General features: G+C 34.8%; 1 protein-coding gene across 1 annotated transcript; it reads right to left on the bottom strand.

The window, feature by feature from the left end:
• Positions 1 to 1,315: 1,315 nt before the first annotated feature.
• Positions 1,316 to 2,607, bottom strand: LOC130980840 (uncharacterized). The gene is made up of 4 exons (XM_057904482.1): positions 2,421 to 2,607; positions 2,014 to 2,032; positions 1,428 to 1,530; positions 1,316 to 1,351 (listed from the first exon to the last, which is right to left on the bottom strand). Exons 1-4 carry the CDS (start codon positions 2,605 to 2,607, stop codon positions 1,316 to 1,318), a joined length of 345 nt encoding a protein of 114 aa, XP_057760465.1.
• Between the last annotated feature and the right edge of the window lie 14,475 nt (positions 2,608 to 17,082).

The raw sequence follows: 17,082 nt of genomic DNA on the forward strand, positions 1-17,082 counted from the left end.
TTGTTACAAAATGTAACATGATTTGGTAACATTTTTTTTCTTCAGTTACGAAAGCAAATTAATTATTTTGTAACAACTTTTTTTTATTACAAATTACATGCATAATTTACTAAATTATTTTTTAAATTAACTAATATATTAACGCTTTTAATAAGCAAGTTTACATGTATATAATATGCAAAAACATACATAAGTCAAACAAGATCCTTTTAGCTAAAATTGTCTTGAAACAAAATAACATTAACTAGTGAGTATATTGATTAGTTCAACCAAAACATAAAAGTTCTAACATAAAAGTTCAACCAAAACATAAAAGTTCTAACATAGATTAGTGTCTCTATGCATCAAAACATTCTTGAGCCCTCAAGGTAGCATATGGTCACTATTTCAGCACTCCTGTAAACAAGAAAAATCGAAACAAAAAAGTTAGAAACAAGATATAACACTAATTATAATTTTTTCACTAAATTTTATCCAAAATGTTTAGAAAAATTTCGGCAAAATCTCCCCTAAAACTTGGATATTTCCACCGTCCACGGTTCCAACAAACACAACCAATTCACAACTTATGTCTCAGCCATACCCAACCAAATTTATCAAACCAAATAATAGGACATTTGTCATTTTTCAACCATGACACAAGTAAAATGTGATAAATAGATCTATATACAAATTAAAGTATACTAATATAAAATGGGAATCATCTACGAAAATGTATTAAAACCATAAGCAACTTTAGGAGTACCTTTAGGGTCTATTTTGTTTCATTGTCAAAGCGCGCTATGAGAGAGTTCACAACAGCTTGTTGAGCTTCCAATTGAGCTTTCATTTGAGCTAATTCTTCCTCTTGCCGTGTTCGTTGCTCTTCAAGTTTTTCTTTGAGCACATCTATTTCCTTTGTTAGCTCCTCACGGTCTTGCATTGCCTCTTAAAATTGTGCTTGAATCCTTAACTTAGACTTTGGAGCCTTTATGTCATAACTTGCACCACTTTTCTCACCTCTCACAAGTAGAAAAGTTTCATTTCGAGTGAGAGGATTTTCCAAATACACAACCAAATTTATCAAACCAAATAATAGGACACTTGCCATTTATCAACTATGACACAAGTAAAATGTAATACATAGATCCATATACAATTAAACTATATTAATAATATATGAATCATCTATGAATATGTATTAAATTCAGTTTATTATATCTACCAAACAAGTTAATGTCTCCTCTAATTTGACAACCTTCATCTAAATTATCACATACTTAAATAATTCAGTTAGATGATTTACATGAACAAATACAGAACTTTTTTTGTATAATTATTCATTAATAAACAGTAAATACTTCCCTAATTCCTACAAATAAAAGAATATGAATCGCAAGTATAATTAAGGGAAAAATCACAGTTAAACCAAGAATACCATATATTACCTGCTCAATAATGTTATTATCTGTCAATGGAACTTTCTGCTTCTCTATTTTCATGTGTCCCTTCTTATAGATTAGCTCCTTTATGCTCTTAAAATTTGGGTATCTACAAAAGAAACAGATTTTCAAGAAATCAAAAATAATTTTAACATCATCGGCTAAACCATTACTTACGAGTCTATACCCTCAGGCCTCATGCAATGTAATATAACTAAACACTAAGCCATTATTTAAAGATATATTCTCCAACACAGATAAGCCAAACTAATAATCTAACATCAACAATACATAAACACCCATATGTAAATTTCAATCATATTCATCATATCAACTTTCTCTAGTTTTATTTACATAACTAAGTCCTCACTCTCACAAGCATCTTAGGTTCACTCACAAACAATGTAGCTTAGTTACATGCTCTCAAGTCTAAAGTTAAAGTAAAACAACTTATAAATTTATAATTAATTAAAACTGAAATAAAATAATAATAATAGTTAAAATTTTCAGTACAAAATATCTTCAACATAAAAAAGCAACTACCAAATAGAGATATGAAACACCAAATAACGTATATAAGTTATCAAGTAACTTATTTGACTTTGCTATGCCTACAATTGAAGCAAAAAATTTTATCATATCAAGACATACTAAACTAGATATTATACAATCATACAATAGTAAATATTCCAACCCTAGGATGGAAGATACAATACAATCAATTGCAGTTAACTTGAAGTGATAATTCCAAATCTAATAATCCAGTACCAACACAAAACACACTCCTAATTCTATACAATTCAGTAGCTAAAAATGAAATCAACTTCAAATTTTATGGAAGCTCCGTAAAGCTACCCTGCCACTGACAGCTAAAAACATAATCACCTCATAACAAATATTTATAGTTAACTAGTTATAAAAAAAATAAAAAGAAAATCAATGACAACAATATTCCTAGAAATGAAAGGAAATCAAAATCAGAGGGGAGAACGCCCTTACCGGAAGTGGATCCCAGCGAGGCAGTGCTATTTTCCAGCAACAGGGGCTCAGTGACACAACCCCGAATAGCGGCGACGACGGTGACTCCATGAACGGAGACTAGGCGCAGCAGCGCGAACAGCGACTCCTCCTTCTTCCTCGGTCTTCCTCCCTCCACGCATCTGTCTCTCCTGTGCATCCTCAGCATCGCCCGTGATGCGAGATGCGACGTGGTGGAAGCTAGCAATGATCCGCTTGCGATGAAGACGAGGACGGCGGCGGCTTCCCTCGGCGATAGCAGAACGTGAACTAACGGCGGTGACGGAGGCACAGCGGCACTCCTTCCTCACTCAGCTCTTCCTCTCGCTCAACGCCTCCCCCTTCCTGACGGCGACACGACGGCGCGATGGCAGTGATGCCCGCCGGCGCCGTCTTCCCTCTTCCCCCTCTCCTTCTCTTGCTCTTTGATTCCAGCTGCTCCCTTTCTTTTCCTTTCTTTCCCTGTACTGTGTGTGTGCGTTTTTGTGTTGTGTGTGTGCAATTGGGCAATTGTGAATTTGTGCATTTTTGTGTTGTGTGGCGGCTGGGAGGGTTTAGGGTTAGGATGAGTGAGGGTGAGTTAGTGTGTGTGGGTAGGATTAGGATAAAATTAGCGTTAAAATTTTTAATTTGAGAATTAGTATTCGTTTTGTAAGAAAATGTAAAATTGGAGACTTTTGGATAAATTAATAATTGGTCATTTTAATTAAATTAGGGTATAAAGTATTAAATATTTATGCAAATTATATAGATTTTAATTAATTTTAAACTTAAAATTTTATCACTTTGATTTAATTATATTTTGATAATTAATTTTTTAAAAATAAAATTATTAATAACTATAATAAATCACAAATAGTTTATTATTTATTTGTTAACAACCAGAAATTTTACAAGCTTAATAATGAGTGTTGGATTATGGTGGGTTTAAGATTTTAGTAGAGAAAAAGAAAAAATCAGAATTCTATATTTTATTTTTAAGGAAGTTTTTTAAAAATTTATTTAAATATATAAATATGTTAAATTTTAGAGTGGTAATGAAACAAAAAATAATATTTTCCATAAAATTATTTTAAATAAAAGAAAGAGGGTAATCCAGTGAGTAATTTTACCTTCTGCAATAAGATAGCGTGACCTTGAGTGTGAGAAGTGAAGCCATAAAAATATTGAGAGTGGATGAAGGTAGCGAACAGTAGAATGAAGAGTGAAAATGAGGGTTAGAATTAAGATTTTTATTTTTTACTTTTGTTTGTATTTTTTAATTTTAACTATTTTTATTTATGTTTAACAATTAATTTTTTTAATTTAAAAATTAATTTTTAATCAACATTTAAGACTTGATAATTAGTAAAAATTATATATTAGTTTTATAAAAAAATATAAAATAATATATACCATTTTTAAAAATTCATCATTTAGTCTTTAATTTTTAATAAAAAATAATTAATTAATATAAATAATATTTTAAAAAATTAAATTTTTAAAACAAAATAAATTTATCTTAAAGATTTAATATTTTAAATTAATTTTTTTAGTTAGCAAAATTCTTGGATTTTGTGACAAATAAATAATTTGTTACAATAATTGGATTTTTGAAACAAAAAATTGTTTTGTTACAAAACAATTGGAGTTTTTGAAACAAAAAAAAAAAAATTTACAAAATATTTCGAATTTTTGCAACTTCTTTTTTTTTTGTAACAAAATATTACAATATTTTGTAACAAAACACCATCTCGTTACAAAAACTAACATAATTTGTAACAAAATAAAATAGGTTGTTACAAAATATTATCATGTTTTGTAACAATTTGTAATGTTGTTACAAAACATTATTCTTTTGTAACAATCATTAATTATTATTACAAAAAACCATTTTTTTGTAACAATTTTAACTTTGATACAAATTTTTTGTTACAAATGTTCCTTTTTCTTGTAGTGATGATTAGAGAATAGTAGAGTGAATTACCCTATACACTTGAGAGACTAGAGTGATATACACAACCAATAAGGGTTCAATGCTTGATTCTATGTTCTCTGCTTTCATGAGCTATCTTCTTACAGGTTTACTTATCTTTTATTGTGCAATTTGAATTAATGGAATTTGATTCATATTTGTCTTGGAGAACTTATTTACTTTTAACCAAGTAGGTAGAAATATTTTGCATGTAGTTGTATTCACATAGATAGGTTGCATTGCATACTCTCTATCATTCTTCTTCACTCCTTTATAGTTTTTCTTGAGATTAGCATGAGGACATGCTAATGTTTAAGTGTGGGGAGGTTGATAAACCTCTATTTCATGGTTTATCTTGTGCTCAATTGAGTGGTTTTTATCAACTCTTTACCCACTTATTCATACTATTTGCATGGTTTTACTTTTTCCTTACAGATTTTGTGCTATGATTGAAAACATACTTCTTTGGACTCTAAATTTGCTATGTTTAAATCTCTCTTATTCCCATTCGATGCCGTGATATATTTGTTAAGTGATTTCGGAGATTACAGGGCAGGAATGGCTTAGAGGATGGAAAAAAAGCATGCAAAAGTGGAAGGAAGACAAGAAACTGAAGGAATTGCCAAAGCTGTCAACCTGACCTCTTCGCACTCAAACGGTAATAACTTGAGCTACAGAGGTCCAAATGATGTGGTTCTAGCTGTGTTGAAAAACTAACGTTCGGGGCTTCAATTTGATATATAAGTTGCCATAGTTGTCGTACATCTAGGAGACGCGAACGCATGCTCTACTCGGACGCGTCGCAGTGACGAAAATCAGCAAGTTTGATTTCATAACTTGCAAATTCTGGGCTGTTTTTGACTTAGTTCTCGTCCCAGAAAACACATATTAGAGGCTATAAAGTGGAGAAATTCATCTATTTAGAAGGGAATAACTCATAATTCATTTTTCATAATTTAGATGTAGATTTTAGAGAGAGAGGTTCTCTCCTCTCTCTTAGGTTTTAGGAATTAGGATTTCTCTTAGTTTTATGATTTAGGATTATTTCTTCTTTAATCACAGGTTCAATGTTCCTTTTACTTATTTTCTCAATTTGGTTAGAAAGCACGATTAGAGAAGAGTAGAGTGAATTACCCTATCCACTTGAGAGACTAGAGTGATATACACTACCAGTAAGGGTTCAATGCTTGATTCTATGTTCCCTGCTTTCATGAGCTATCTTCTTATAAGCTTACTTGTCTTTTATTGTGTAATTTTATTTAGTGGAATTTGATTCATATTTGTCTTGGAGAACTTATTTACTTTTAACCAAGTAGGTAGAAATATTTTGCATGTAGTTGCATTCACATAGATAGGTTGCATTGCATATTGTCTATCATTCCTCTTCACTCCTTTATAGTTTCTCTTGAGTTTAGCATGAGGACATGCTAATGTTTAAGTGTGGGGAGATTGATAAACCTCTATTTCATGATTTGTCTTGTGCTCAATTGAGTGGTTATTTGCATGGTTTTACTTTTTCCTTCCGGATTTTGTGCTATGATTGAAAACATGCTTCTTTGGACTTTAAATTTGCTATGTTTAAATCTCTCTTATTACCATTCGATGCCATGATATGTGTGTTAAGTGATTTCGGAGATTACAGGGCAGGAATGGCTTAGAGGTTGGAAAGGAAGCATGCAAAAGCGGAAGGAATACAAGAAACTGAAGGAACTGCCAAAGCTGTCAGCCTGATCTCTTCGCACTCAAACGGTCAAAACTTGAGCTACAAAGGTCCAAATGATGCGGTTTCAGTTGTGTTGAAAAGCTAACTTCCGGGGCTTCGATTTGATATATAAGTTGTCATAGTGGCCATACGGCTAGGTGATGCGAACGCGTGTCCTACGCGGACGTGTCGCAGTGACAAAAATCAGCGTGTTTGATTTCATAACCTGCAAAATCTTGGCTGTTTTTGACCTAGTTCTCGGCCATTAAAACACATATTAGAGGCTATAAAGTAGGGGAATACATCCATTCATAAGGGAATAACTCATAATTCACTTTTCATAATTTAGATGTAATTTTTAGAGAGAGAGATTCTCTCCTCTCTCTTAGGTTTTAGGATTTAGAATTTCTCTTAGTTTTAGAATTTGGGATTATTTCTTCTTCAATCTCAGGTTCAATGTTCCTTTTACTTATTTTCTCAATTTGGTTAGAAAGCATGATTAGAGAAGAGTAGAGTGAATTACCCTATACACTTGGGAGACTAGAGTGATATACACTACCAGTAAGGGTTCAATGCTTGATTCTATGTTCCCTGTTTTCATGAGCTATCTTCTTACAAGTTTACTTGTCTTTTATTGTGTAATTTGAATTAGTGGAATTTGATTCATATTTGTCATGGAGAACTTATTTACTTTTAACAAAGTAGGTAGAAATATTTTGCATGTAGTTGCATTCACATAGATAGGTTGCATTGCATACTGTCTATCATTCCTCTTCACTCCTTTATAGTTTCTCATGAGTTTAGCATGAGGACATGCTAAGGTTTAAGTGTGGGGAGGTTGATAAACCTCTATTTCATGGTTTATCTTGTGCTCAATTGAGTAGTTTTTATCAACTCTTTACCCACTTATTCATACTATTTGCATGGTTTTACTTTTTCCTTCCGGATTTTGTGCTATGATTGAAAACATGCTTCTTTGGACTTTAAATTTGCTATGTTTAAATCTCTCTTATTACCATTCGATACCATGATATGTCTGTTAAGTGATTTCGGAGATTACAGGGCAGGAATGGCTTAGACGTTGGAAAGGAAGCATGCAAAAGCGGAAGGAATACAAGAAACTGAAGGAACTGCCAAAGCTGTCAGCCTGATCTCTTCGCACTCAAACGGTCAAAACTTGAGCTACAAAGGTCCAAATGATGCGGTTTCAGTTGTGTTGAAAAGCTAACTTCCGGGGCTTCGATTTGATATATAAGTTGTCATAGTGGCCATACGGCTAGGTGATGCGAACGCGTGTCCTACGCGGACGTGTCGCAGTGACAAAAATCAGCGTGTTTGATTTCATAACCTGCAAAATCTTGGCTGTTTTTGACCTAGTTCTCGGCCATTAAAACACATATTAGAGGCTATAAAGTAGGGGAATACATCCATTCATAAGGGAATAACTCATAATTCACTTTTCATAATTTAGATGTAATTTTTAGAGAGAGAGATTCTCTCCTCTCTCTTAGGTTTTAGGATTTAGAATTTCTCTTAGTTTTAGAATTTGGGATTATTTCTTCTTCAATCTCAGGTTCAATGTTCCTTTTACTTATTTTCTCAATTTGGTTAGAAAGCATGATTAGAGAAGAGTAGAGTGAATTACCCTATACACTTGGGAGACTAGAGTGATATACACTACCAGTAAGGGTTCAATGCTTGATTCTATGTTCCCTGTTTTCATGAGCTATCTTCTTACAAGTTTACTTGTCTTTTATTGTGTAATTTGAATTAGTGGAATTTGATTCATATTTGTCATGGAGAACTTATTTACTTTTAACAAAGTAGGTAGAAATATTTTGCATGTAGTTGCATTCACATAGATAGGTTGCATTGCATACTGTCTATCATTCCTCTTCACTCCTTTATAGTTTCTCATGAGTTTAGCATGAGGACATGCTAAGGTTTAAGTGTGGGGAGGTTGATAAACCTCTATTTCATGGTTTATCTTGTGCTCAATTGAGTAGTTTTTATCAACTCTTTACCCACTTATTCATACTATTTGCATGGTTTTACTTTTTCCTTCCGGATTTTGTGCTATGATTGAAAACATGCTTCTTTGGACTTTAAATTTGCTATGTTTAAATCTCTCTTATTACCATTCGATACCATTATATGTGTGTTAAGTGATTTCGGAGATTACAGGGCAGGAATGGCTTAGACGTTGGAAAGGAAGCATGCAAAAGCGGAAGGAATACAAGAAACTGAAGGAACTGCCAAAGCTGTCAGCCTGATCTCTTCGCACTCAAACGGTCAAAACTTGAGCTACAAAGGTCCAAATGATGCGGTTTTAGTTGTGTTGAAAAGCTAACTTCCGGGGCTTCGATTTGATATATAATTTGTCGTAGTGGCCATATGGCTAGGTGATGCGAACGCGTGTCCCACGCGGATGTGTCGCAGTGACAAAAATCAGCGTGTTTGATTTCATAACCTGCAAAATCTTGGCTGTTTTTGACCTAGTTCTCGGCCATTAAAACACATATTAGAGGCTATAAAGTAGCGGAATACATCCATTCATAAGGGAATAACTCATAATTCACTTTTCATAATTTAGATGTAATTTTTAGAGAGAGAGATTCTCTCCTCTCTCTTAGGTTTTAGGATTTAGAATTTCTCTTAGTTTTAGAATTTAGGATTATTTCTTCTTCAATCTCAGGTTCAATGTTCCTTTTACTTATTTTCTCAATTTGGTTAGAAAGCATGATTAGAGAAGAGTAGAGTGAATTACCCTATACACTTGGGAGACTAGAGTGATATACACTACCAGTAAGGGTTCAATGCTTGATTCTATGTTCCCTGTTTTCATGAGCTATCTTCTTACAAGTTTACTTGTCTTTTATTGTGTAATTTGAATTAGTGGAATTTGATTCATATTTGTCATGGAGAGCTTATTTACTTTTAACAAAGTAGGTAGAAATATTTTGCATGTAGTTGCATTCACATAGATAGGTTGCATTGCATACTGTCTATCATTCCTCTTCACTCCTTTATAGTTTCTCATGAGTTTAGCATGAGGACATGCTAAGGTTTAAGTGTGGGGAGGTTGACAAACCTCTATTTCATGGTTTATCTTGTGCTCAATTGAGTAGTTTTTATCAACTCTTTACCCACTTATTTATACTATTTGCATGGTTTTACTTTTTACTTCCGGATTTTGTGCTATGATTGAAAACATGCTTCTTTGGACTTTAAATTTGCTATGTTTAAATCTCTCTTATTACAATTCGATGCCGTGATATGTGTGTTAAGTGATTTCGGAGATTACAGGGCAGGAATGGCTTAGAGGTTGGAAAGGAAGCATGAAAAAGTGGAAGGAATACAAGAAACTGAAGGAACTGCCAAAGCTGTCAGCCTGACCTCTACGCACTCAAACGATCATAACTTGAGCTACAAATGTCCAAATGATGTGGTTTCAGTTGCGTTGGAAAGCTAACGTCCGGGGCTTCGATTTGATATATAAGTTGTCATAGTGGCCGTACACCTAGGTGATGCGAACGCGTGTTCCACGCGGACGTGTCGCATTGACGAGAATCTGCGTGTTTAATTTCATAACCTGTGAATTCTGGGCTATTTCTGACCCAGGTCTCGGCCCAGATAACCCATATTAGAGGCTATAAAGTATGGAAATGCATCCATTCAAAAGGGAACAACTTATAATTCATTTTTCATAATTTAGATGTAGTTTTTAGAGAGAGAGATTCTCTCCTCTATCTTAGGTTTTAGGAATTAGGATTTCTCTTAGTTTTAGGATTTAGGATTATTTCTTCTTCAATCATAGGTTCAATGATCCTTTTACTTATTTTCCCAATTTGGTTAGAAAGCATGATTAGAGAAGAGTAGAGTGAATTAACCTATACACTTGGGAGACTAGAGTGATATACCCTACCAGTAAGGGTTCAATGCTTGATTCTATGTTCCCTGTTCTCATGAGCTATCTTCTTACAAGTTTACTTGTCTTTTATTGTGTAATTTGAATTAGTGGAATTTGATTCATATTTCTCATGGAGAACTTATTTACTTTTAACCAAGTAGGTAGAAATATTTTGCATGTAGTTACATTCACATAGATAGGTTGCATTGCATACTGTCTATCATTCCTCTTCACTCCTTTATAGTTTCTCATGAGTTTAGCATGAGGACATGCTAAGGTTTAAGTGTGGGGAGGTTGATAAACCTCTATTTCATGGTTTATCTTGTGCTCAATTGAGTGGTTTTTATCAACTCTTTACCACTTATTCATACTATTTGCATGGTTTTACTTTTTCCTTCCGGATTTTGTGCTATGATTGAAAACATGCTTCTTTGGACTTTAAATTTGCTATGTTTAAATCTCTATTATTACCATTCGAGGCTGTGATATGTGTGTTAAGTGATTTCGGAGATTATAGGGCAGGAATGGCTTAGAGGATGGAAAGGAAGCATGCAAAAGTGGAAGGAATACAAGAAACTGAAGGAACTGCCAAAGCTGTCATCCTGATCTCTTCGCACTCAAATGGTCAAAACTTGAGCTACAAAGGTCCAAATGATGCGGTTTAAGTTGCATTGGAAAGCTAACTTCCGGAGCTTCGATTTGATACATAAGTTGTCATAGTGGCCATACAGCTAGGTGATGCGAACGTGTGCCCCACGCGGACGCGTCACAGTGACGAAAATCAGCGTGTTTGATTTCATAACTAGCAAAATCTTGGCTGTTTTTGACCAAGTTCTCGGCCATTAAAACACATATTAGAGGCTATAAAGTGGGGGAATACATCCATTCAGAAGGGAACAACTCATAATTCACTTTTCATAATTTAGATGTAGTTTTTAGAGAGAGAGATTCTCTCTTCTCTCTTAGGTTTTAGGAATTAGGATTTCTCTTAGTTTTATGATTTAGGATTATTTCTTCTTCAATCACAAGTTCAATGTTCCTTTTACTTATTTTCCCAATTTAGTTAGAAAGCATGATTAGAGAAGAGTAGAGTGAATTACCCTATACACTTGGGAGACTAGAGTGATATACACTACTAGTAAGGTTTCATTGCTTGATTCTATGTTCCCGGTTTTCATGAGCTATCTTCTTACAAGTTTACTTGTCTTTTATTGTGTAATTTGAATTAGTGGAATTTGATTCATATTTGTCATGGAGAACTTATTTACTTTTAACCAAGTAGGTAGAAATATTTTGCATGTAGTTGCATTCACATAGATAGGTTGCATTGCATACTCTCTATCATTCCTCTTCACTTCTTTATAGTTTCTCTTGAGTTTAGCATGAGGACATGCTAAGGTTTAAGTGTGGGGAGGTTGATAAACCTCTATTTCATGGTTTATCTTGTGCTCAATTGTATGGTTTTTATCAACTCTTTACCCACTTATTCATACTATTTGCATGGTTTTACTTTTTCCTTTCGGATTTTGTGCTATGATTGAAAGCATGCTTCTTTAGAATTTAAATTTGCTATGTTTAAATCTCTCTTAGTACCATTCGATGCCGTGATATGTGTGTTAAGTGATTTTGGAGACTACAGGGCAGGAATGGCTTAGAGGTTGGAAAGGAAGTATGCAAAAGTGGAAGGAATACAAGAAACTGAAAGAACTGCCAAAGCTGTCAACCTGACCGCAACGCACTCAAACGGTCATAACTTGAGCTACAAATGTCCAAATGATGCGGTTTTAGTTGCGTTTGAAAGCTAACGTCCGGGGTTTCGATTTGATATATAAGTTGTCATAGTGGCCGTACACCTAGGTGATGCGAACGCGTGCTCCACGCGGACACGTCGCATTGATGAAAATCTGCGTGTTTAATTTCATAACCAGTGAATTCTGGGCTATTTTTGACCCAGGTCTCGGCCCAGAAAACCCATATTAGAGGCTATAAAGTGGATGAATTCATTCATTTAGAAGGAAACAACTCATAATTCACTTTTCATAATTTAGATGTAGTTTTTAGAGAGAGAGGTTCTCTCCTCTCTTTTAGGTTTTAGGAATTATGATTTATCTTAGTTTTAGGATTTAGGATTATTTCTTCTTCAATCACAGGTTCAATGATCCTTTTACTTTTTTTCTCAATTTGGTTAGAAAGCATGATTAGAGAATAGTAGAGTGAATTACCCTATACACTTGAGAGACTAGAGTGATATACACTACCAGTAAGGGTTCAATGCTTGATTCTATATTCCTTGCTTTCATGAGCTATCTTCTTACAAGTTTACTTGTCTTTTATTGTGTAATTTGAATTATTGAAATTTGATTCATATTTGTCTTGGAGAACTTATTTACTTTTAACCAAGTAGGTAGAAATATTTTGCATGTAGTTGTATTCACATAGATAGGTTGCATTGCATAGTCTCTATCATTCTTCTTCACTCCTTTATAGTTTTTCTTGAGATTAGCATGAGGACATGCTAATGTTTAAGTGTGGGGAGGTTGATAAACCTCTATTTCATGGTTTATCTTGTGCTCAATTGAGTGGTTTTTATCAACTCTTTATCCACTTATTCATACAATTTGCATGGTTTTACTTTTTCCTTACAGATTTTGTGCTATGATTGAAAACATGCTTCTTTGGACTCTAAATTTGCTATGTTTAAATCTCTCTTATTACCATTCGATGCCGTGATATATTTGTTAAGTGATTTCGGAGATTACAGGGCAGGAATGGCTTAGAGGATGGAAAAAAAGCATGCAAAAGTGGAAGGAATACAAGAAACTAAAGGAATTGCCAAAGCTATCAGCCTGACCTCTTCGCACTCAAACGGTAATAACTTGAGCTACAGAGGTCCAAATGATGCGGTTCTAGTTGTGTTGAAAAACTAACGTTCGGGGCATCAATTTGATATATAAGTTGCTATCATTGTCGTACATTTAGGTGACGCGAACGCATGCTCTACTCGGACGCGTCGCAGTGACGAAAATCAGCAAGTTTGATTTCATAACTTGCGAATTCTGGGCTGTTTTTGACTCAGTTCTCGTCCCAGAAAACACATATTAGAGGCTATAAAGTGGGGAAATTCATCCATTCAGAAGGGAACAACTCATAATTTATTTTTCATAATTTTGATGTAGATTTTAGAGAGAGAGGTTCTCTCCTCTCTCTTAGGTTTTAGGAATTAGGATTTCTCTTAGTTTTAGGATTTAGGATTATTTCATCTTCAATCACAGGTTCAATGATCCTTTTACTAATTTTCTCAATTTGGTTAGAAAGCATGATTAGAGAAGAGTAGAGTTAATTACCCTATCTACTTGAGAGACTAGAGTGATATACATTACCAGTAAGGGTTCAATGTTTGATTCTATGTTCCCTGCTTTCATGAGCTATCTTCCTACAAGTTTACTTGTCTTTTATTATGTAATTTTAATTAGTAGAATTTGATTCATATTTGTCTTGGAGAACTTATTTACTTTTAACCAAGTAGGTAGAAATATTTTGCATGTAGTTGCATTTACATAGATAGGTTGCATTGCATACTGTCTATCATTCCTCTTCACTCCTTTATAGTTTCTCTTGTGTTTAGCATGAGGACATGCTAATGTTTAAGTGTGGGGAGATTGATAAACCTCTATTTCATGATTTATCTTGAGCTCAATTGAGTGGTTTTTATCAACTCTTTACCCACTTATTCATACTATTTGCATGGTTTTACTTTTTCCTTCTGGATTTTGTGCTATGATTGAAAACATGCTTCTTTGGACTTTAAATTTACTATTTTTAAATCTCTCTTATTACCATTCGATGCCGTGTTATGTGTGTTAAGTGATTTCGGAGATTACAAGGCAGGAATGGCTTAGAGGATGGAAAGGAAGCATGCAAAAGTGGAAGGAATACAAGAAACTGAAGGAACTGCCAAAGCTGTCAGCCTGATCTCTTCGCACTCAAACTGTCATAACTTGAGCTACAAAGGTCCAAATGATGTGGTTTCAGTTGCGTTGGAAAGCTAACTTCCGGGGCTTCGATTTGATATATAAGTGGTCATAGTGGCCGTATACCTAGGTGATGCGAACGCGTGCCCCACGCGGACGCGTCGCAGTGACGAAAATTAACGTGTTTGATTTCATAACCAGCAAAATCTGGGCTGATTTTGACCCAGTTCTCGGCCATTAAAACACATATTAGAGGCTATAAAGTGGGGGAATGCATCCATTCAAAAGGGAACAACTCATAATTCACATTTCATATTTTAGATGTAGTTTTTAGAGAGAGAGATTCTCTCATCTCTCTTAGGTTTTAGGAATTAGGATTTCTCTTAGTTTTAGGATTTTGGATTATTTCTTGTTCAATCACAGGTTCAATGTTCCTTTTACTTATTTTCTCAATTTGGTTAGAAAGCATGATTAGAGAAGAGTAGAGTGAATTACCCTATACACTTGGGAGACTAGAGTGATATACACTACCAGTAAGGGTTGAATGCTTGATTCTATGTTTCCTGTTTTCATGAGCTATCTTCTTACAAGTTTACTTGTCTTTTATTGTGCAATTTGAATTAGTGGAATTTGATTCATATTTGTCATGGAGAACTTATTTACTTTTAACCAAGTAGGTAGAAATATTTTGCATGTAGTTGCTTTCACATAGATAGGTTGCATTGCATACTCTCTATCATTCCTCTTCACTTCTTTATAGTTTCTCTTGAGTTTAGCATGAGGTAATGCTAAGGTTTAAGTGTGGGGAGGTTGATAAACCTCTATTTCATGGTTTATCTTGTGCTCAATTGAGTGGTTTTTATCAACTCTTTACCCACTTATTCATACTATTTGCATGGTTTTACTTTTTCCTTCCGGATTTTGTGCTATGATTGAAAACATGCTTCTTTGGACTTTAAATTTGCTATGTTTAAATCTCTCTTATTACCATTCGATGCCATGATATGTGTGTTAAGTGATTTCGGAGATTACAGGGTAGGAATGGCTTAGAGGTTGGAAAGGAAGCATGCAAAAGTGGAAGGAATACAAGAAATTGAAGGAACTGCCAAAGCTGTCAGCCTGACATCTACGCACTCAAACGGTCATAACTTGAGCTACAAAAGTCCAAATGATGCGGTTTCAGTTGCGTTGGAAAGCTAACGTCCGGGGCTTCGATTTGATATATAAGTTTTCATAGTGGTCGTACACCTAGGTGATGCGAACGTGTGCTTGGTGCACGAAATTGTGATCACTACTTTTTACAACTCAAATAATCCCCGGTAATGAATCTAAAAAATTGGTGCTCAATACCATGGTATAAACATAATTTCATAACATCGCACAACTAACCAGCAAGTGCACTGGGTCATCCAAGTAATAAACCTTACGCGAGTAAGGGTCGATCCCACGGAGATTGTTGGTATGAAGCAATCTATGGTCACCTTGTAAATCTTAGTCAGGCAGATTCAAATGGTTATGAATGATTTATGAATAAAACATAAAACAAGGATAGAGATACTTATGTATTTTATTGATGAGAATTTCAGATAAGCGAATGGAGATGCTTTGTCCCTTCCGTCTCTCTGCTTTCCTACTGTCTTCATCCAATCCTTCTTACTCCTTTCCATGGCAAGCTGTATGTTGGGCATCACTGTTGTCAGTGGCTACAATCCCGTCCTCTCAGTGAAAATGTTCAACGCACCCTGTCACGGCACGGCTAATCATCTGTCAGTTCTCAATCAGGTTAGAATATAATTCATTGATTCTTTTGCGTCTGTCACTAACGCCCAGCCTTTAGGAGTTTGAAGCTCGTCACAGTCATTCAATCATTGAATCCTACTCAGAATACCACAGACAAGGTTTAGACCTTCCGGATTCTCTTGAATGCCGCCATCAATTCTAGCTTATACCACAAAGATTCCGATTAAGGGATCCAAGAGATAAACATTCAAGCCTTGTTTGCTTGTAGAACGGGAGTGGTTGTCAGGCACGCGTTCATAAGTGAGAATGATGATGAGCGTCACATAATCATCACATTCATCAAGTTCTTGAGTGTGAATGAATATCTTGGAATAAGAACAAGCTGATTGAATAGAAGAACAATAGTAATTGCATTAATACTCGAGGTACAGCAGAGCTCCACACCTTAATCTATGGTGTGTAGAAACTCCACCGTTGAAAATACATAAGAACAAGGTCTAGGCATGGCCGAATAGCCAGCCTTCCAATGATCTAAGAACTAGATGTCCAAAGATGATCAAAAGATCTAAAATGATCCAAAGAAGAAAATACAATAGTACAAGGTCCTATATGTAGAGAACTAGTAGCCTAGAGTTTACAGAAATGAGTAAATGACATAAAAATCTACTTCCGGGCCCACTTGGTGTGTGCTTGGGCTGAGCATTGAAGCATTTTCGTGTAGAGACTTCTCTTGGAGTTAAACGCCAGCTTTTGTGCCAGTTTGGGCGTTTAACTCCCATTCTTGTGCCAGTTCCGGCGTTTAACGTCGGGCAATTTTGAGCTGATTTGGAACGCCGGTTTGGGCCATGAAATCTCGGGAAAAGTATGGACTATTATACATTTCTGGAAAGCCCAGGATGTCTACTTTCCAATGACATTGAGAGCGCGCCAATTAGGCTTCTGTAGCTCCAGAAAATCCACTTCGAGTGCAGGGAGGTCAGAATCCAACAGCATCTGCAGTCCTTTTCAGTCTCTGAATCAGATTTTTGCTCAGGTCCCTCAATTTCAGCCAGAAATTACCTGAAATCACAGAAAAACACACAAACTCATAGTAAAGTCCAGAAAAGTGAATTTTAACTAAAAACTAATAAAAATATACTAAAAACTAACTAAATTCTACTAGAAACATACTAAAAACAACGCCAAAAAGCGTATAAATTATCCGCTCATCACAACACCAAACTTAAATTGTTGCTTGTCCTCAAGCAACTAAAAATCAAATAAGATAAAGAGAAGAGAATATGCAATGAATTCCAAAAACATCTATGAGGATCAGTATTAATTAGATGAGCGGGGCTTTTAGCTTTTTGCTTCTGAATAGTTTTGGC

Source organism: Arachis stenosperma, chromosome 5, assembly GCF_014773155.1.
Source record: "Arachis stenosperma cultivar V10309 chromosome 5, arast.V10309.gnm1.PFL2, whole genome shotgun sequence".
Classification (NCBI taxonomy): domain Eukaryota; kingdom Viridiplantae; phylum Streptophyta; class Magnoliopsida; order Fabales; family Fabaceae; genus Arachis; species Arachis stenosperma.